This window comes from Echinops telfairi, unplaced genomic scaffold (genome assembly GCF_000313985.2).
Source record: "Echinops telfairi isolate 266 unplaced genomic scaffold, ASM31398v2 ScPeMD7_25;HRSCAF=90, whole genome shotgun sequence".
Classification (NCBI taxonomy): Eukaryota; Metazoa; Chordata; class Mammalia; order Afrosoricida; family Tenrecidae; genus Echinops; species Echinops telfairi.
The window spans coordinates 567,937-580,220 of NW_022103922.1; the positions used below are offsets into that span (position 1 = coordinate 567,937).

The 12,284-nt window shown below is 65.4% G+C and overlaps 4 protein-coding genes across 4 annotated transcripts in view; 1 reads left to right on the plus strand and 3 right to left on the minus strand.

Annotated features, from left to right (window-relative positions):
• Nucleotides 1–469: 469 nt before the first annotated feature.
• Nucleotides 470–913, minus strand: CYSRT1 (cysteine rich tail 1). Its single transcript, XM_004714421.1, has one exon. The coding sequence runs from the start codon at nt 911–913 to the stop codon at nt 470–472; it is 444 nt and encodes a 147-aa protein (XP_004714478.1).
• Nucleotides 914–4,391: 3,478 nt separating this feature from the next.
• On the plus strand, nt 4,392–6,359 carry RNF208 (ring finger protein 208). The gene is made up of 2 exons (XM_004714422.2): nt 4,392–4,647; nt 4,911–6,359. The coding sequence occupies exon 2, from the start codon at nt 5,437–5,439 to the stop codon at nt 6,220–6,222; it is 786 nt and encodes a 261-aa protein (XP_004714479.1). The 5' UTR covers nt 4,392–4,647; nt 4,911–5,436; the 3' UTR covers nt 6,223–6,359.
• A 460-nt stretch (nt 6,360–6,819) lies between these two features.
• LOC123521587 (RING finger protein 223) lies at nt 6,820–8,587 on the minus strand. The gene is made up of 3 exons (XM_045289341.1): nt 8,461–8,587; nt 8,138–8,243; nt 6,820–7,987 (listed from the first exon to the last, which is right to left on the minus strand). Exons 1-3 carry the CDS (start codon nt 8,585–8,587, stop codon nt 7,291–7,293), a joined length of 930 nt encoding a protein of 309 aa, XP_045145276.1. The 3' UTR covers nt 6,820–7,290.
• A 379-nt stretch (nt 8,588–8,966) lies between these two features.
• The window catches only part of NDOR1 (NADPH dependent diflavin oxidoreductase 1), a 7,878-nt gene continuing 4,560 nt past the window's right edge, over nt 8,967–12,284 (minus strand). Inside the window, exons 4-14 of the mRNA XM_004714424.2 lie at nt 11,648–11,746; nt 11,475–11,576; nt 11,191–11,394; nt 10,853–10,974; nt 10,556–10,776; nt 10,357–10,464; nt 10,145–10,259; nt 9,890–10,036; nt 9,644–9,762; nt 9,319–9,413; nt 8,967–9,204 (exon numbers count right to left, since the gene is read on the minus strand). Coding sequence (XP_004714481.1) covers nt 9,060–9,204; nt 9,319–9,413; nt 9,644–9,762; nt 9,890–10,036; nt 10,145–10,259; nt 10,357–10,464; nt 10,556–10,776; nt 10,853–10,974; nt 11,191–11,394; nt 11,475–11,576; nt 11,648–11,746 — 1,477 coding nt within the window. The 3' untranslated portion in view covers nt 8,967–9,059. The remainder of the gene's footprint in view (nt 9,205–9,318; nt 9,414–9,643; nt 9,763–9,889; nt 10,037–10,144; nt 10,260–10,356; nt 10,465–10,555; nt 10,777–10,852; nt 10,975–11,190; nt 11,395–11,474; nt 11,577–11,647; nt 11,747–12,284) is intronic.

Genomic DNA, 12,284 nt, shown 5'->3' on the forward strand with positions numbered 1-12,284 from the left:
CAAGGCTGGGGCCCGGCTGCCCGTAGTTCTCACTCCCCGAAACCTGCCACTGCCAGCCCCACCCACTGCCCCCTTGCCAGTGTGCCCCCCCCACCCCTTGCTCCCCCATATGGACAGGCAGGAGGTACAGGCTGCTGGAACCCCACCACTCCCTGCCTGGCCTCCAGGCAGACCAGGGACCTGCAGTGTGGGACAATGTGTATGTCTTGAGACTGTCCCCTCCCTGTCCTGGAATGTCCCAGAGACTGTGTGCCTGGGAGTGTGGGGGGAGAGCAGGGAGAGCACCGGGAAGGAGCTGAGGGCATCTCAGGGACCAGGCGCACCCACTTTATTGTCTGGGCTCCTGCAGGAAAAGGTGGTCATAGGGTGTCCCTGGGCGCCCAGCCAGGCATGGCTGTCCTCACGGGTCCAGACGCATGCATGGCAGGCCAGCGGTTTCTCTGAATGTCCGGGCCGGCCTAGCGGGCAGCTAGGAGACCACGCAGCAGCAGCAGCTATGGCAGCGGCAAAAGCGCGGGCAATGGCAGCAAGAGCAGCAGGGGATGCAGCAGCAGTGGTGGGCAATGTCGTCTCCGCGGCCAATGGGCGGCAGGCCCGCGTAGGTCAGTCCTGCCTGGCGCTGGGCTCTGCTGTAGGGGTTGCTGGGCTCTTGCCAAGACTCCTGGCATGGGAGGGGGGTGGCCCCCTTGGCCCCTTTGGCCCCCTTGGGGTCTGGAGCCTCCTCTGTGGGCTGCAGGAGGCGGACAGGATCTGAGGTGCAGGGTCCTGTGGGCAGCGGCTGTGTCTCAGGGGATGAAGAGGAGGATGAGCAGGGAGCGGCCTCCAGCTGCTTCACCAGGTCGGGTCGCAGGTGAGCACGGGGGATGCTGATGTGGGCATAGGGGTTCTTGACCACCATCTCATGGGGGTCCATGATGCATTTGTCTGGGCAAGGTGGCTGGTCCGCCATAGGGAGCAGGTCTGCACAGAACAGAAGGACGCCAACGTTGTGGAGAGGGTATGGGACCCAGGAGCCTGCAGCCCAGCCAGCCCCCCCTCCCCCCACAAGCTGCAGTGGCTGCTTTGACCAAGGCCAATGTCCCTGAGCCACCATCACCCAGAGTACAGAGACCTCAGAGGATGTGCCAGGCCTGTGTGTCAGGTGGGCTTTGTGCGGGCCCACTGCCTTCCCACAGACGTCCTCCCTCCCTGGGTGGCGGTGCTGTGGGATAGAGCTGGGCATGGGGAGAGCCGGTGGGGGTCTCTGAGCACCCCAGGATGCCCACTGGCAAGGACCCACCTGCAGTGGTGGTAGTGGTGGTGGCGGCGGCGGAGGCGGCAGCAGCAGCAGCAGTCTGTCCCCTGGTTTCTTCCTGAGCCCCAAGTCCCAGAGCTTGTGTCCTGAGCACCAGGCAGCTGGCTTTTCCCTCCCCAGGAAGGGCAGGGCTGGGGGCGGGTCTGTAGGATGCCTTAAGCTCCTGGGCTCCCAGGGGTACTGCCAGCAAAGTGACTCAGCCACCACACATCCTGGGCATGTCCTGGGCTCCTGCACAGAGGCAGGAGGAGCTCGGGGTCATGGCCCCAGTGGGGAAGTGGAGCCAGGGTGGGGACACAGACCCCAGATCTGGGTTTGCAGGGTATGTGTGTGTCCCACCTCTTCAGGGCCTGGTGGCCACCTCCATCCAGGATGACAGAGGACATGGCTGGATTTTTGTTTTCAATTGAGAAATGCTTAGATGTTTACTAGGATAACAATCAATTCTGTTACTTGCTGACAAAAATAACATTTATGAATACAAAAGAATATTTGTCAGACAAAAATAATTCAGTGAAAAGAGGACATTGCTTCACATTTAAAAATCCTTTAAAGCTGACTTGATTTAAAAAAAAATAAAGCTGGACTTCCGGCTGCATCTACACTTAATCTGTTGAGACAGCACCTCCACAGGGTCCTCAACCTTCTTCCTCACACTGCGGCCCATTCACACAGGTCCTCATGTGGTGGTGACCCCCAACCATAACATTATCTTCCTTTCTACTTCACCACTGTAATTTTGCTACTGTTATGAAACAGGCTACCCCTGGGAAAGGGTCGTTCGACCCCCCAAAGGGTCAAACCGATGATTGTAGACGCTCCTCTTGAAAGAATGGAACAGGCAAACGTCCTGGTATTATTATGAAAGTAGGTTCTGTTCTCAGGCGTCTGTCTGTCTTGGGGTCCCCAGGTCACAACTGAGAACCACATACTGTGGGGGTGGGGGTGGGGTCCACTAGCCTGAGAGATGATCACATTGATTGAACAAAAAAAGCGGTTTGATTCAGACGAGATTTTAGCAGGGAGGGAAGAACGCATTCGATGTGACCGGAGGAAATGCTGGGAAAGCAATGGAAACACACAGGCCACTTTAAGTAGCAAACTGATGTGTTATGACTTAGTAGTTCCCAGATTTTGAAGAGGGCCAGAAAAATAGGTTTGTCCAGTCCCAAACAGGGCCAACAAAGGCTGCGCCCTTTCTCTTTTTTCTCTCTCCCTCGCGAGCACACAATAATACGTACTTTCCACTTTGCAGAGAGAACACGTTACAATTGCGATTGGGAATCCTAAATGTGTGACATTTCTAGCCCATTTCTGAAATTGCATGCATTTTTTCTGTATGGGGGCTAGGGCCCCCAGCAGCGTCCCCACACTGCTTTCCAGGGCCCTAGATAGCCCCCTCACCACTCCCATCCTGCCCTAGCCCTCGGCGCTGGGACCCCTCGAGGAGGGGCGGGGTCAAATCAGAGGCGGTCGGGAGGCCAGGGTGACCGCGAGGCCTGGGTGGGGCCAGTTAGGCCGGTCTGGACACCCGACGGGTGTAGGGGAAGAACTGGCCATGGGATGGGGGCCCAGGGCTTCGGAAGCGGAGGCAGGCACGGAGACCCACTGCGCAAGCGCAGGAGCCCCGCCCTTTGCTGTGAACCCGACAGAAGCGCATGCGCACACCAGGTTTGAGGAGCGCTGGCGGCAGAAGCCTTATTTCCCAGAAGGCTCTGCGACCCAGAGTTTTCCACAAGACCCGGTTCGGGGTCTGCTGGCCTCGGACGACCCCATATATTCCGCCCGGGCAGCCCTTGCTGTGAACATAAAGCGTCCAGAGGGCCTAAACTTCGGGGCGGGGCCTCACCACAAGCCGCCAGGGGCGGGGCCTCTGTAGGGGGCGGGACCTTCGCCCTGGTGGTCGGTGTGGCCAGCAGACGGCGAGCGCTGGCTTCAGCCCTTTCCTGACCGGGCTGCCCCAGTCAGCCCCTTCGTGTCTGGGATCCACTGCGGCCCTGGGAGCAGTGCTCCCGCTGACGCGCGCCGCTTACACCTGCTGGCGCGGAGCCCTCACTCCATCACGAGGTCACTCACTGCCCAAAGGCAGCCCCAGTGGCTCAGTGCCCGCCACTATGTTTTGTGCCCGTGGGCTCACTCAGCCCTCTTTCCTCAACAGGACAGCCTGCTGTTCAGACGTCAGGGGCAGTGGCCAGAGGGCTCAGGACTGTCGAGGTCAGGCTCAGGACCTAGCAGCTGGTAGCAAGTGTGAAGGCGGGGGCCCGCAGCCTGCCCTCCACCCCCACACCCCCCACGCCGCCCTGCTCCCCAGCGTGCCTTCCTCATGGACAGAGGGTGGATGCTGGGACCAGGAAGCCCCGTGCTTGACAGAGAAGCAGAAAGGAATGGGGTTCCGCCGGGTGGGGTCCTTTCAACTCACAGCTGTGACATCAGGGCACGTGCTGGCCTGGTGGGGTGCCAGGAGGGGCCACTCCACCCTGGAGAGGCACGTGCCCTCCCTGTGCCCTGACACCGGCCCATAGTTGCCTGGCACCTGTCCAGTCGTTTGCCTGACCTTCTGTCCACGCCACAGTCCAGGTGACCTAGGGCCTTCACTCCCTTCTGGGCGCCTTCTTTCCAGGCCCACCTATCCCATCGTGGCCCCTTGCAAGCCAGCAGGCCCTTGGTACAGCTGGGGCACCCTGAGAGCCAGATGAGGGGGCATGCCCAGTAGGGATTGAGCTAAAGGACAGGAAAAGACCAACTAGGGCTGGGTGGTGGTGGGGGGCAGAACAGAGGAAGGTCGCCCACGGAAAGCACCCACCCTGGGAAGGGTCCTGGACCCAGCTTCCCGGAGACTCCCTTGCCCCTCCTCTGGTTTTGTGAGGCTTGAGGGATGAAAGTAGCCTTTCCCTTCCAGCTCTGGTGAAGGTGACCAGACCCCAGGTCAGCTGGGAGGGGTCGGTGAGGGGTGGTGGCGCGGGGGTCCCTGAGGAGCGGGCATCAGGCCCGCAGGACCGAGGGGCGGCCAAGAAGCTGGCTCCGCCCCGCAGACCCCGCGCGGGTTCCCAGACGGGTGGTGGCGCTGCGGGCGCGGGCGGGCGCCGCGCGCACTGCGGTCCCCGCGCCTCCGCCGCAGAGCGCGCCACGCTCCGCACGCACCTGCCGACGCCGCACAGGCCCGAGCGCAGCCCTGCCCAGCCCCGTACCCCCAAGCCCCTCGCGGCCCCTTCCTCCTCCGAGGTCGCTGCGGCCCTGCCAGAGCTGCCGGCGCCGCTGCAGAAGCGCGGCCGCCGCATCCAGGCCTGCCTTTCAGACAACCTCTGCGGCGGCGGTGGCGGCGGCGCGCGGCCAGGGACGCCAGGCTGGGGCAGGTGAGCGCGGGGCGGGGCGGCGGCCAGGCCCCCCAAATCGGGCCTCCAGCTCCCCAGCCGGGAAGGGCGGGTCCGCGGGAAGGTGAGCCAGCCTTGGGGGTGGGCGCTGGGAGGAGCTGGGTCTCCAGGCCGGCGGAGGTGGGGCTCCGGCAGACAGGTCAGGGTCGGAGGTCAGGGGCTCGGGTTTTGCGCAGGAGGTGGGGGTTAGGGCGGGCCAGGGGGTGTTAGACCGGGCGCTGCCCTCCTACTGTCTCTCCCTGTAGCTCAGGCCCGGCGCAGGCCTCTCCGCTCCTGCCGACGCGCCTGCGGCCCAGGTTCTCAGGAGGCCGGGGAGCAGGCTAGCTGCCTTCCCTGGGCGCCCTGCCCTGGGGCCATGGGGCCCACCTAGCCCCCGCCCGCCCGGATGGCCGGGGCCGGGGGCTGCTGACCTCGGCCACAGGGGGAGCACCACCCACACCCCCTCGGCAGCCTCCGAAGCCCAGGACCCTGGGTGAGACCCCGGGTGAAGGCTCCAGCCCAGGGCAGCGGCCCCCACTCCCCTGCCCCAGCCTCCCACCCCTTCCACCACCCATTCCTCCTCCTCCTCCCAGGACTGGACCTGAGGAGCCACTGTGGCCACTCGGGGGGTCCCTGCCCTCCCAGGTCTCACCGGCCACCCCCAGGAGTCCACGGAGTGGCCGGGGTCCTCCCAAGGCCTGGCGGGTCCAGGATGCTGCCCCCTTGCCACCCCCACGTCCACCCGCAACACCCCCGCCCGCCCGAACATCCAGTCTGACCACAGACAGCCGGATGCCGGCTGAGACTGGGCCCGAGGTGGGCAGCGGCTGGCCTGGCCTCCTCATGTCCTGCCTGAAGGGCCCCCATGTCATCCTCAAGATGGAAGCCATGAAGATCGTGCACCCTGAGAAGTTTCCAGAGCTGCCGGCAGCACCCCCCTGCTTCACCCCTGCACCCCGGCCCACCCCTGCCCTGGCACCCAAGCGCGCCTGGCCCTCAGACACGGAGATCATTGTCAACCAGGCCTGTGGGGGGGACATGCCTGCCTTGGAAGGGGCATCCCACACCCCACCCCTGCCCCGCCGGCCCCGAAAGGGCAGTGCTGAGCTGAGCTTCCCTCGGGTGGCGCCGGACGAGGTCATCGTGAACCAGTATGTGCTGCGGCCCAGCTCGGCAGCCCCAGTGGCCCCTTCGGTGGCAGGGGGCGAGCCCCTGGAGTGCCCCACCTGTGGGCACACTTACAATGCCACCCAGCGGCGGCCCCGAGTGCTGTCCTGTCTGCACTCCGTGTGTGAGCAGTGCCTGCAAATCCTCTACGAGTCCTGCCCCAAGTACAAGTTCATCTCCTGCCCCACCTGCCACCGCGAGACAGTGCTCTTCACTGACTATGGCCTGGCCGCACTGGCTGTCAACACGTCCATCCTGAGCCGCTTGCCCCAGGAGGCGCTGACCGCCCCAACCGGCGGCCAGTGGGGTGGCGAGCCCGAGGGCAGCTGTTACCAGACCTTCCGGCAGTATTGCGGGGCTGCGTGTACCTGTCACGTGCGGAACCCTCTCTCTGCCTGCTCCATCATGTAGCTGCTGCCAGCCCTCACACAGCTTCTCCAGGGACCCACCCGCCCGCTGACCCCTTCATGCCCACCACAGATTCTGTCCCACCCCAAGTGGTACTGTCGCTGCAGCCAACTCTGCCATTAAAACTCTTTGCCAAAGTCTGCACCTCGTTTCCTGGCCTGAGGCTGGCTCCTGGGGCCATGGACTACGCCTGTGCCGACAGGGGCACGTGGGGTGCAGGTCAGAAGGCAGCCTGGAGCGGGGCTGCTTCACTGTGCAGCTGCTGCCATGGTTGGGCCTGCCGGGGAGCCCGTGGACCTGCGATGGCCCCCTCGGAACAGTGCTTGGGTGGAGCCGCAGGTAGAGCCGGCCGCCTCAGCCCCTGCCCCTGCTGGCCACTGGGCCCCAAACTGAGGTCCGGCTCCCCTGGGGGCTGTGGGGCTGCCTTCTGGGCAGGCGAGCAAAGGTATGAGACACAGGCAGGCTGAGCTCATTGTGTTGGGGGTATGAGGACCCCCAGATCACCTCCTGCCTGTGCTTGACCACCTAAGTCTGGAGGGGCCTCGTGGTGGGGTGGTTGCTGACTGGTCCAGTGACAGTAATAATTGCCAACGGCAGGAGTGGCGGCTGCATTTTAATGAGAACATTGCTGAGCAAGGCGCTGCCTGCAGGCTCACTCCCACCACACAGGGCCCCTTCCACAGGACACAGGGGCAGTCCATCGATAGCAGGGGTGGGCTTGGCCTCAGCACTCTTGGGCATCCATGCCTGAGTGGCCCTGGCCATAGCTATGGAAGGCATCGAGCTCCTGGTGGCGGGCAGTGGGTGGCACCAAGCGTCCCTCAGTAGCCCTGACCTTCAGGGACTGGCCCTTATCAGGGAAGGAGGGGCATCCACTCCCAGCGTGGCTGGCTGGATGAGGGCCACCCTGGCTCCTCCCGCCCAGCTCAGTGGTCCCAGAGCAGCCTAGGGCAGTGGCAAGGGGAACCAGCCCCTCCAGAATTGCCCTTGGATGTCCTGAGGTCCTCCGGCCTGGCTACAGCCACAGTGCAGCTTGCTCTTACAAGCCGGGGTCCTTGGCGGGCAGGGCTCTCAGCGGCTGGCCCGCTCCAGCAGCACGAAGAGCAGCGCTAGCAGCAGGAGCGGGGTGAACACGAGCAGCAGCCCCAGCAGCTCCAGGGCCAGCAGGCTGAGGAGGGCCAGGCGCCGTGCACAGGGTCCGCGCTCCCGCAGGGCCCAGAGCCGGGCGCCCAGGTGGGGTGGGCAGGGCAGACAGGGCAGGCAGCCGTGGCCTCCCACAGGCCCCGCCAGGAAGCGCAGCTGATAGCGGTGCTCCAGGGCGGCCCAGAGCCCCCTGCCGCGGCCGGGTGGCTGGGGCGGCGTGGCGGGCGCTGGGCGCTGGGGCCCGTCGGCCTGCAGCAGCTCCTCCTGCAGCTGGCAGATGGCCCACTCGAGCATGGGCGTCTTCTGGCGGCACAGGGGGCAGCGTACGCGGCCCAGGTCGGCGCTGGGCGCCGCGTTCAGCAGGCGGCCGAGGCAGCTGGTGCACAAGCCGTGGCCGCAGTTGAGCAGCGTCAGACGGCGCTCGCTGATGGCCGCGTAGGGCTCCGTGCAGATGGGGCACTCCTCGCCATCCGTCCCTGGCGCCTCCTCCGCGGCGCCGGCCGCGGCTGCAGCCCCCAGCAGAGGCTGCCGTTCCAGGAGGCTGGCATCCAGGGGCGACCCCGGGCCCGCGCTGCCCTCTCCGCCGTCCGCCCGCACTTGGCCTGGGGAGTCCTGCCACTCGGGGCTTAAGGAGGTCGGAGCCGGGCTGGGGGGTCCAGTGCTGGGATGTGGGGGCTGAGACCCCAAGGCTGCGAGGAGTCCGGAGCTGTGAGGGTCGGGGTCACCCTCAGGGTCCGTACCAGGTCTGGGCTCCACCCTCGCTCCGGGAACTGACCTTGCGGCGGGCGGCCGGTCCCCTCCGCGCTGGGAGGAAACTTTGTCCGGGCCCCGGCGCCCTGTGCCAGTGCCAGGCGGGTCCTGGGTCAGCGGGCTGTCCCGGACTAAAGCGGGGCCCAAGCCCAGCCGTGGCGCTGTCCCGTTGCCGTGACAGCAGCAACCGACCAGCCAACAACCAACTCGGAGGATTTGTGGGCAATGGGGCGGGTCGGCTCCGCGGTAGGATTTCCCCGCCGAGCGCCGGAAGGCCCAGCCCAGGGGTGGGGGCTGACACAGCCACGCCCCTTGAGCTGGCTGGGGCCCACAAAGGGCCCGCCCCACCGGTCTGGTGAGGCTCCAAGCGCCTGCCCCACCGCTGGGCCATGCCGTGCTGCTTCGGGGGTGGGGGTGTTTCGAAGTGCAAAGCAGGCAAACAGCACACGTGCACCCCACTGGGATCAGACCTCATGGTGCACGAGGGGAACGGGTGGAAAGGGGGGCGGTACAGCCCAGTCACTGGGCGTGAGCCAGAACGTGTGCACGCCCCCAGGTGCACACCTGCACGTCCACAACGTTCTAAATGTCCACACCCACTATGGGAGGGGCTGCCCTGCTGTGGACGGGCAAGGGACTCGCCCATGCCCCAGGCGCAGGAAGACACAGGAAGCCATGACATCTGTGGCCCAGAGAATTTATTGCGCCCCCTTTGCCTGGGAGGTCTGCCCTGGGTAGCAGGTCCTGACATTTCAGTGTGGCGCTGGTGACTGGGACCTGGGCTGCCCCCAGGATGCGGGGCAGGGCAGGGGGCCGGACCCTGGGTCACTATTCCTCTAGTGAGGGAAGGGTCCACAGCCTGGCTCCAGCCAGCCAGAACCCAGGGCCAGGGCAGGGTCACTGGGCTGTAGAGTAGGATGGGCATGCCCTTCCTCAGCCTGCGGGGCCTAGGCCCAGGTCTCGGCCTGGAAGCGGAGTGTGCGCTGCAGCCTGGTGAGGTAGCTGGCTGCGTCAGGCCCCGACAGCCCGCCCTGCTCCTGGAAGACAGACGTCAAGGCCTCTGTGACCTCGGCTGGCATGGACTTGGCGTTCCTGAAAGGCGGGGTGAAGCCCAGAGTGTAGTCCCTCCTCTGCATAGCTCACCCAGGCAGTAGGAGGAGGAGGCTCCCCAGTACCACCCCCTTCTCCCCCCTCCCCACCACTCACCCAGCCAGGTAGAAGCAGGCTCCCTGTTGGTCTATAAGCTCCCACACCAGGGGCCCGTGCTCCCTCAGCCGGTGCTGCACGTACACTTTCTGCTGCTGCGGGGTGGCAGGATGGGGAGGTGGGTACACTCCCAGACGCCCTGTGTCTCACCCTCAAACCATCCACACACAACCCAACGCCCTCAAGAGGGGTAGAGCCCACAGAAGTGCCTTCATCTGAGGGGCGGAGCCTGCAGCCAGTGCCTGGCTCAGACCTGGGGGGATGGAGACAGAAGTCTGTGTCCCCGCCCAGAGGGACGAGTCTGCAGCGGAGCCCCAGCACACACCTGCTCCCTGGAGAAGGCAGTGACCAGAGTCAGGCAGCCCCTCCTCTCCAGCTCTTGCCACTCAGCCTCCCAGTAGAAGTCCTGGTCCCGCTGGCGGCAGCCAAAGAACAGCACGTTCCCTAGGAAGAGGGCAGGGCAGACCTGAGCCAGTGGGGGGGGTCCCTCGTGTGGGGCCCCTAGGGAGGGCCGGGGTGCCCACAGAGTCCTGAGAAGCAGGCTGCTGTCCTGGGATCCCTGTATGCTCACCAGTCTGGCCCCTGGCCACTCGCTCCTGGATGGCCGCTCGGAAGGGGGCCACCCCAGTGCCAGGCCCCACCATGACCACTGGTGTATCTGCCGTCTCTGGGAAGGTCAGGTTCCCAGGCTGCACCCACAGGGGCACCTGGACAGGTCCTATTGCAGTGGAGAGAGGGGTGTGAGGAGGCGGCAGGGCTGGCCTGAGGGGGTCTGCCTGAAGAGAAGGAGTCTTGGGACCACCCCTGCCCAGGAACAGACGGCCACCTTGTCCAGGGTCCAGCGAAGCCAGCCAGCAGGAGCACAGGCCCCGGCGGGGCTCCTTGAGGCGTGTCCGGTACTGCACCACGGCCACCAGGACCTGCAGTCGCCCAGGGAGGGCCTGGGAGCGGACAGCGGTTATGAGCTGGCCACTCGGTGCAGGCCTGGCATGCCCTGCCCCCACCCCATGTGGAGTCCCCCTGGGTGCCAGGCCTCACCACCAGGGAGGAGGCGATGGAGAAGGCGCGTGGTCGGATTGGGGGGATAAGGTCCAGCAGGTAGTCGGGGGGCACGGCTGCCGCTGTGTGAGGAAAGTCACAGAGCACCTGTGGGAGGCGTCCCTCAGACTGTTCCTAGCGCCCCCTCCCACCCCAGCCCCCCGTTCTGGGCTCCGGCCCCGAGGCCACTGGTGCCCACCTCCAGGACGGTTCTTCGGGGCCGGGTGCAGTAGGCATGGAGTGCCTCCTGGCCCCCTGCCGAGCTGAATTCCAGCAGCTTCTCTCGCTCCAGCTCGTCTGGGGAGAGGCTGGCCAGCAGCTCAAAGAGGGAGCGGCGTGGGACGCCAGCCACGTCCAGGTACCGGCCCACCAGGTGCCGCACGGAGCAGGGCTGAGGCAGTCGTGCAGGGCAGGTAGCATCTGCAGGGGTGGGTGGGGTCACTCAGGGCATGGCAGGAGGTACCCGTCTTGCTCCAGTCCCACCTTGCTGGCTCACCTGGCTCCCGGGGCTGCAGCATGAAGTTCTGATCCGGGTCCAGACCTAGCAGCTGGCAGAACTGCTGAACGTGGCTGGCCGAGTTCTCTGGCTGGATCAGCACCACGTCCCCAGCTGCAAAGCTGTGTGGGAGAGCAGTGGGGAGATGTGTGTATAGGGGGCAGTGAGAGGTATGTCAGTGAGGGGGTATGGGGGGACCCATCAGACACCAGCTCCCCCAAGTGCCCTGCGCCCCCCCAGCTGGGGAGCGGCCTGAGCTGTGTTCTCGCGTCTCCCAGGACCCCCAACCCCCCACTGCTCTGTCACTGTCAGACCCTGGCGCCCATTCATGAGCCTACCTGACCCCGGAGCTGGTGATGTCGAATTCGATCAGCCGGACGTCCTGGAAGTGTGAGGTGCCGGTGACCCTCTGATTGGAGACCATGGGTGCCAGGAAGGGTCGGAGCTGTGAGGGGGGCTCCTGAGGGCCTGCTGGGGGTGCCTGCTGCTCCTCGGTCTTGGGGGCCCCCGGCAGGAAATGCAGGGTGAACTTGGAGGGTAAACTGTAAAAAGGGTGTGTATTCATCCTGAGACCCCCAAGGCCCCTCGCCCGCACCCCTGGGCACCCAGCTGCTGAACTTACGGGACGCCCGGTGGGATGGCACTGAGGCCTGCCGGTGAAGGGAGGCGCTCCTGCACCTGCACCCACAGCTCTCGCAGCCAGGGGTCGATGGCAGCATCGGGCCTGTGGGAGCAGCAGGTTCATGAAGGCCCCAACAGCTGTGCCCCTCCCCCTCTGTCCAGGTGCTCACTCACCCCAGCTCGTGCTGGTCATCGCCCAGACAGGCGGGCACAAGTGCGCAGCCCCCAAGCTGCAGCAGTCGGCGGTGCAGCTTCTTGGCCACGAAATTGAACCTGTGCAAGGACAGAGCAGGGCTGGGGGTGGGGGCAGGCCCGATGCGGGGCACAGGGAGCCAGGTGGACCTGGGGAATGTCCATCAGGGTCCAGAGGCCTTGTGGGTGGCAACACAGAGCCCAGGCGACCCCACAGAATTGTTGGGGTCTGGGGGCGAGGGCAGCCTCAGCCACAAACAACCTGCCTTCTCTCATTTCTAAGCCATTGTAGGAGGCTGAGAAGTGGAGCCTTGGGCTGCAGTGCCTGTGCCCGGGGTGCTGAGAGCCTGGTGCTACAGTGGGGTCAGGCTGAGGGTCCCGTGGGCCTGGTCCCTTGCACACCTGTGCCTCAGGCTGGATGACCATGCTCTCTGCAGGACAGTCTCCAGGGCGAGCTGGGTCACAGGGCCAACTCCAGCTTGTCCCAGGAGTAACCAGGTCCCTCCTGAGCGTTCCCGTGACCCCACACCGTGTGTGGGCCAGTGGAGGCCCAGCAGCCCTTGACCCACAGGTTGGACCCTTGAGACTGCAAGCCGGGCAGCACTGCCCGTCACTCAGG